Raw genomic sequence first — 7,650 nt, forward strand, 5'->3', positions numbered from 1 at the left:
AAAAAAAGAGGGCTCTATGGTGGTGGTTTTTAAAAATCCCATGGGGTTCTCCCACAAATAAGATAAGGAAAGGGCAGATACTGAATGTCTAATGGCCAGTTACTGAATTGGAAGGATAAGTAGTTATGGGAATACATGAGAGGGGGGACAGTTGGCTAGTTAGGGCTTTGGTTCACACAAAGAGAGCTACCTCTATCAGTTTTGGGGGTTTTATTACTGTTGCTGCTGCTTCCCTCCGCATCCCCAACCCTCTGGGCATCTCCATCACAGGGCAGAGAAGGAGAGAGAGTGGGGAGAGGGAAATGGTGTCTCTGGCCCAGGGTGGTGATGGCCAGGAGGCTTAGTGGCAGAAATCAGGCAGTGGTTTCGGAAACAGATACACTCCAGTTCCCAAGTGCCATCTGGGGCCAAGGTTTAGAACCAGAGGGTGAGAGCTAGCAAGAATCAGTGCAGACTTCCCCTTGGAGAGTGGTAACCCCAGGGTCAGGGGAAATCAGTAGGCAATCATGAAGCGGAGGTAGATGTCCAGTTCCTCATCCAGAAACCAGGCAATGACCTCTACCTCCATGTCCCTCATAAAAAAACCAGGATGCTGGCAAGGTTGAAGCAAAAGGCCAGGTCATAGATGTGGTGCGGAACGGCTGCGCTCTCTTCCGTCTCCACCTCTACGTCTGCCTCTTCCTCTTCTGGGTGCCCCATGGTCAGCAACTGTAGCATCTCTCCAATTGATGAAGCCACAAATTGTTCCTCTAGCTGTTCTTCACCCTCACCTAGAATCAGGGAAGGTAGTGGAGAGTGAAGGGTTGTTTCCTGACCTCAGTCAACTCTGACAGACTCCTTCCCAAATCTGGTCTGAAATCAGAAGGGAATGTATGGGGGAATCCCCAGACACAATATCCTGCCAAAAGCACTGGCCTTAGGAGTCTAGAGAATGGCTTCCACATTGCTCCAAGTACTTGTTCACCAAGGGACTAGGGTGAAGTCACTGAGTTTCTCATCATTAAAATGGGAGAATACTTGCCCTGCCTACCTCATGTATTCATGATAAAATTGCTTTATAAACCTCAAAGTAGCATAAACATATGTTATCATCACCACAAGCCTAAGCTCGACCCATCAGAGTCCTAGTCTTCTCTTTTATCTCCACCTGTAAATACATATGACATTCAGTGTTTGGGGAGTAGTTCTACCAGTGGGGTAAGAGGAAATCAGTAAGTGGCCAAGTAGTACCCACTCCCTCTGCTCTGGTTCCCCCAACACACTCTAAATGCTGTATACACATTGCTAAGGCCCTAACTCTGATACTGACATAACCTACACTGTAGACCCTGACATGGTGCTCCCTCACTGCAGTAACAGGGACTCAAGCTGCCTCTGTCCCAGTGCAGACAGTAACCCTCATCCCAAGCACATCTCTCTTTTAGCTCATCCCAGTCTTGAGCTGAGGTATAAGCAGGGTTACCACAGTCCCTTTTCCATTCCCCTCTTCTCTCACCTGTTGGGGAGGCCTCCTCTTCTTTTTGGCTTCTCCCATTCCCATTTGGGTGCCCACTCAGGGGCTTCACTCCTTGAACTAGCAGCAGCAACAGCAAGAGGCAAAGCAGGAGCGATGCCCGGTAGAGCTTGGGGCCCAGAGAAGTCATCCGCCCATTTACTGGCCCTCTGCCTATGGGCCTCCACCTGCTCAGGGAGCAGCGCCTGCCCCTGCCCCTTCCCCTACCCCTGCCCTTCCTCAACACCCTTACTTTCCTGTCTGAAGAACCTGTGACCTCATGGGCTCTATGATATCATAGCCTTGGCTCTGACCCCATGTTCCAACCCCACAGCAGATCCCCACTCATAAGGACAGAGGAGAATAGACATGGAAGGGCAGCATGGGTTTTCAGAAGGCTCACAGAATCCAGTAGCTAGAAGGGACTCTCTTCAGTCATCCTATTCATTTTTAGTCGGGGTGGAGGTGGGAGTGGGGGAAGGGAAGATCAGAAAAACTGAGATTCAGCAGGAGAATAGGAGACACAGAATCCTTAACTCAGCACTTCTCTCTTTAGAAAACATCATTTAGAGATGAGGGAGAGGCCTTAGGTGATGGAGATGGGGGAGAAAGTGGGAGGGACACACCTGGTCTGTATATGGAGTGAACTCTGAGTCCAACCAAGGCTCATTACCCTCTCATTCACTCATCCCTCATCTCTGGGTTTCCCTTTAAATACCATGCTCTCTCCTGGACTAATTTATCCTCAAATGCTCACAGCCTAGGATACCCTCTCATGAAGTATCTCTCAGTTCACATTCTCATAAACAAAGAAGGAAAAAACACTTGGCCCAGGGAACAAATATTTGGAAGCCAGTACTCCTGGATCTTTCCCAAAGAGTTCATGGTTTTGGAAAGCAGAGGACAGGGAGAAGGGATGCAGTGGAAAGGGACAATTATAGGGCAGGAAGGAGGGATTATCTAAGGGAATAGATCCTGTCCTGTTAGGACTGTGGAATGTTTCTAGACAGTTTTTCCTCTTGCCCGAAATGAAGCATGCCTCCTGCGAATTGGTATTTATTCCAGACCTATGCAGGGAGACTTCCAATCCCCAAGCACTCCCTCAGACAGCCTGTTACCAGTGACTAGCAGTGGCTAATTATCTCCTTCCAGATGTCCCACCCCACCTAGAAAATCAGCATGAGTAGAGGTTTGGCAGGGAAGAGGATTAGGATATGGGCTGGTCAGCAGACCCTGTTGTCAGAGAGGAAGGGAGCACTAGGCAAAGAATATTACTGACACCTGGGGGAGCCGAACCAATCTGCACAGGGACTTCTGTAGAAACAAATCATTCAGCCGACTCACGTGCCCGTACTTAGACCCACACAAGCAGTCATCTTGATGTTCACAGAAATAAAGACACACGTGTGAGCGCACGCATGAGACTCCCTGTAAAGGGCCAGATTAAGGAAGGAAGGAAAAGAAATCCTAGCTTGGTGATTGGGTGAGCGTGGAAGGAGGAACTTCTGGTCGCTGGGAGAAGTGGATAAAACTTGAGTGTCTATTTGGCCCTGATAACCCTAGCCCTGTACCCAATGACCCTGCTGGTAGAGGGAGCAGGTGCCTGGGTGGAAAAATACTGGGGGCCCCTCCTGGCTGCAGTGGGGGGGGGGGCCTTCCAGCTGCTGGCTGAAGGAGACTGTACTTTGTTTCCTTATGGGGTTTTGTGGGACATGGGAGCAGGAGAAAAAGGGGGAAAGAAATAAACATTTATATAGCTAGGCTCCAGGCACCATGCTGAATAGATAGGAAATTGAGGTAGGCAGAAGCTAAGTGACTGCCCAGGACCACGTGGTTAGTGTCTGAGGCCAGATGTGTGCTCAAGTCCTCCTGACTTCAGGCCCAGCACTCTATCCACAGTGCCACCAGGTGAGTAGAAGAGGGATCACACAAGAAACGAAAGGGACCTAACTTCTATCCTCTTCCATCCCCTTACCTCATCTGCTTAATTTCCCCCAGAGAGAAAGACCTCAAGTCCCAAGGACAAAACTAAAAATCCCTATATCCTGTTTCTTTCCTTTCTTTATAAGCAGACAAAAAAGTCTTGTTTCTTTGGGAAGAGAGGGATAATGTCAAGGTGAGCAGATCCGGGTTGAAAGGGCAGACAGAGAAGATGCAGCACCCTACCGCTCATACCCCAACATCATCTCCCATCCCTTATAGGACACAAGATGGTACACTACTGGTGTCAAGCGACCCTATAGTAATGGGGTTGCAATCTGACCACCCAAATTTGAATCTACTACTTTCCTACCAATGACTTTGGTTTTTGTTTTTGTTTTTTTGGGGGGAGGCAATTGGGGTGAAGTGACTTGCCCAGGTCACACACTAGGTGTCAAGTGTCTGAGGCTGGATTTGAACTTGGATCCTCCTGACTCCAGGGCCGGTGCTCTAGCCCCTGCACCCCTAAGCTGCCTCCTACCAATGATTTCGGTCACAGGTCACTTAGATCTGGGCTCTACCTGTAAAAAGAAGAGTGTTAACCTAAATGATATATAAAATACTTTGATCTTATGATCAAGGTTAGCATTCAGTGAGGGTGAGTGAGCCTAACCAAGGCCTGGGAGGTACCTAGATAATGATCATCAGAACAGATTGTGGGGGCAGCTAGGTGGCCCAGTGGATAAAGCACCAGCTCTGAATTCAGGAGGACCTCAGTTCAAATCCAACTTCAGATACTTGACACTTACCAGCTGTGTGACCCTGGGCAAGTCACTTAGCCCTCATTGCCTTGCAAAAAAACCCAGAAACCAAAAACATTGTGAAAGGAGGGAATAGAGAGAAAAAGGAGAAAGGAGAATTACAAGGTGGAGAAAAGGGCAGGGGGAAAGAGAACTAATCATGTATACATTATAGAGCATTTTATGACTACAAGGATCTTTATACATACCATCCCATTTCATTTTCACAACATTCTTATGAGGTAGGTATTATTAAGTAGCATTATTACTGTTTTACAGAGGAAGAAACACAGGAAACTAAGTTATTTACCCAAGCTCACACAGTAGGTGGCAAACGTGGAACTCAAATCTAAGTCTACTCACTCCAATTTTGTTGTTCTTTCCATTGAGAAGGGCAAAGCAGGGTGCGGGGAGAAGAGGGGCACTATTCAAATGACCCCTCAAGTGGAAGTTCCTCTTCCCCCAGATGCACATACTCCCCTTACCGAGGAAGCAGAGAGAGGCAAAAAAAAAAAGGGTAGGGTCACACAGAAGGTCAAAGCAAGTACTCCAGAAAGAAGAAGCAAGTATCCCCATTTGTACAATGACTATTATCCTTCCCTGCCTCCCTGTATTGTGGGGAAGCCAGACCATAATGCCCTCAGTGCCCCAAACCCCTGGTTCACCTGTCCTGTGCGGCTCCGACCGACCTGGCCAGCCTCCTTCTGAGCCTGCCAACCCCTCCCAACCCCTCAAGGATTAATTTTATGGGCCTCATGTTTCCTTGGCAGGGGATCCTTACCTTTCCCTGCTCCTGCTTATCAATCCATCTACCCACCCCCCAACCTTATCCAGCCCTCCATCTCCTCATACTGGAAGTCCCCAAGGTTACCGAACCATTCACCAATCCCCAACACTGCCTCCACCTAACAAGGTCAAAAATAAATCACAGCTTACCCCTCGCCCTCCAAGAAAGATGACTAGTTATGGAGAAGCGATAGGAAAATCATCATTGCTTTTATAAGAATCTCCTCCCCAGAATCCTTGTCTTCTTTCTGAGCTTTATAGATCTACAGGTGGAAGGAACCATAAAGACCGATCTCCTTATTTTACAGGTAACTTATCCAAAGTTATACAATGGAGTAAGAGACAGGTGACATTCAGTCTCAGGTCCTGTGATTCCCAATAGGGCTGTCTTCCCATGGCACTCTTCCTTTCTTCTTCTTCATCTCTCAGACAGAACTATATCAATGAACATCTCAACCTAAAGTGAGCATAAGTGAGGAAGGAATAACCCAAACACTCACGTACAAAAGTCACTTCTTCCCTCCAGGTTTTCCATTCCTCGATTTCAAATGGTAGAGTTGAATTAGATCATCCTTAATATCCCCTGCAGCTCTAATGATCTCTGAATCTGTGCCTCTCTTTCAGCTCCTAAATAATTCCCTATAAATTGAAATGATAAAACCCTTCTCCAAAAGTCCACTGGGCAATCCTTGGTCCAGTTGGAGCTTGTTGGCCTCATCCAGGCTCCGGGGCCATGGCTTATAAGGTAAGTCCAAGTTCCCCTCCTCTTGAGTGGAAGACCTCCCTATGTTTCTTCCACTTAGAACCAAAAGCCCAAGGGAATATCCTTAGGAGAAGGGACCAGGAAGCAATTTCTCAGCACAGCCACCAGGGATTCTCTTGCTAATAAAGCCTTCCTTAAGGCATGTCTTAGCTTTCTGAAGCTCCCATGTTAACCCTCCCAATTTTCCACTCAAAAGTCTCATATTAGCACCACAATCAGTAGAATCCTGAAACTGGAGAACAAAAACAATCATGGAGGCTGCCCCCAGTTCTGCCATTCATTTAGGCCACGTACCCTCTGTGCCCTTGTTTTCACATTTGGAAAATTCAATGAACTATTCCCACCCCCCCACCCCCGCCCCAACCTCACATACCATCCACAGGAGTGTTGTTAGAATAAAATTATAGATCTAACCGTGCTTTCAAAAGGTCAAAAAGTTACCCACGTGCAAGGTGTTATTATGCTAAAATGACATAGTGGGGTTGAACCTCAACCCCTCCTTCTGCTGCCCTTTATTTCTTGCTTCTAGAGACCATCTTTCTTAGGGACCAAGACTCCTGGTACAATGAAAAAGAGAATGTCTAGTTAAAGGACCTGGGTTCAAATTCCAGCTTTACTGTGTGTAACTTTGGGCAAATTATTTAACCTTCCTTGCCCTTAGGGTTACCTAATCTATAAAACAAGAGGGCTAAACTGATCTCTAATATCTCTTTAAGCTCTAAGCCCCTTGCTTCTATTCCAAAAGAATGTAAGCTTCTTGAAGACAATGACTATCTCATTTTTTAAAAAAAATTTTTTTTTTTTTGGTTTTTGGGTGAGGCAGTTGGGGTTAAGTGACTTGCCCAGGGTCACACAGCTAGTAAATGTCAAGTGTCTGAGTCTGGATTTGAACTCAGGTCCTCCTGACTCCAGGGCAGGTGCTTTATCCACTGTGCCACCTAACTGCCCCACTATCTCATTTTTGGGCACTGAATTCACGATACCTAGCACAGCCCTGCATCTAGTAAGCATTTTATAAATGTTTGTCAAACACCTTCTCTAACTCTGCCCCTGCTGTTTGACTTTACCTGAACTCCTTCCTTGTCCTGTCCACATCTCTCCACTCCTTGGCAGGGAAAGGGAGTAGGAGTTGTCTCCCTCTGGCTAGGCATGTGAAAGCTTGATAGCCCAGGTCTTTCTCTCAACGGACTAGAGGCTGAGACAGGAAAGTAAAAAACACAGGATCAGAAACTTAGACCAGGAAGGGATTTTAATGATTATCTAGTCTGACCCTCTCATTTTCCAGGAAACTCAAGCAGAGACTGTTGAAACAACTTGTCTCAGATTGCATAGGTAACAAGTAACAAAACCAGAGCTGAAACTGACTCAAGAGAAAAAAGTGAGAAAGGTACAATAGAGGCAGAGCAATCAAGAGGAGTGGAGCAAAGCTGACAGTAGGAGGCAGGGGCAAAGGGAGCAAAGATGATCCAAGGTGAGAGGGAGTTGGACTAAATCCTTCTACTTATCCACTTCGACACCCTGTCCCCCTTCTCCCTGCTCCTTTTTCTTAATCCTGTCTCTCCTTCCTAATGTCTGCCCCTCAGTCCTAGCCTAGGTCCGTCCCTCTCCATTACGACCATCCCCTTCCCCCATTCCCCATTCCCCCTATCCTTGCCTGGGTCCCACAGCCAGTACACCTGATCCCCTCCCTTTAGGTCTGAAATTGCCTCAGGTGTAGGGCTGGGTTCTGGGCACTGGGGGCTCAGCCCTATAAAGAACTCCAGCTCCTCCCTCCTCCTCTCCACTGCTGTACAGCTGTGTAGCTTCCTCCTCACCCTGAATTCATCCTTTACAGGCACACGGATGAGAGGTCCCTGACCCTGTCCTTGGCACGCCACCCCCCAGCAGCT

At 47.5% G+C, this 7,650-nt stretch overlaps 1 protein-coding gene and 1 long non-coding RNA gene across 2 annotated transcripts; both read right to left on the minus strand.

The window, feature by feature from the left end:
- Window positions 1-573: 573 nt before the first annotated feature.
- Window positions 574-1,643, minus strand: LLCFC1 (LLLL and CFNLAS motif containing 1). Its single transcript, XM_043968351.1, has 2 exons — window positions 1,496-1,643; window positions 574-770 (listed from the first exon to the last, which is right to left on the minus strand). Exons 1-2 carry the CDS (start codon window positions 1,641-1,643, stop codon window positions 574-576), a joined length of 345 nt encoding a protein of 114 aa, XP_043824286.1.
- A 3,013-nt stretch (window positions 1,644-4,656) lies between these two features.
- LOC122729461 lies at window positions 4,657-6,890 on the minus strand. Its single transcript, XR_006353325.1, has 3 exons — window positions 6,829-6,890; window positions 5,149-5,261; window positions 4,657-4,692 (listed from the first exon to the last, which is right to left on the minus strand). It is a non-coding gene; the product is annotated as an uncharacterized LOC122729461 (long non-coding RNA).
- Between the last annotated feature and the right edge of the window lie 760 nt (window positions 6,891-7,650).

The sequence above is a fragment of the Dromiciops gliroides genome, chromosome 5 (genome assembly GCF_019393635.1).
Source record: "Dromiciops gliroides isolate mDroGli1 chromosome 5, mDroGli1.pri, whole genome shotgun sequence".
NCBI lineage: Eukaryota > Metazoa > Chordata > Mammalia > Microbiotheria > Microbiotheriidae > Dromiciops > Dromiciops gliroides.

Bases quoted from the DNA above. Each gene is read 5' to 3' on its own strand.
- LLCFC1 (XM_043968351.1), bottom strand. From the start codon at position 1,643: ATGACTTCTCTGGGCCCCAAGCTCTACCGGGCATCGCTCCTGCTTTGC. The intron at 771-1,495 runs GTGAGAGAAGAG...CCCTGATTCTAG, and splicing joins AGAGGAGGCCTCCCCAACAG to GTGAGGGTGAAGAACAGCTA.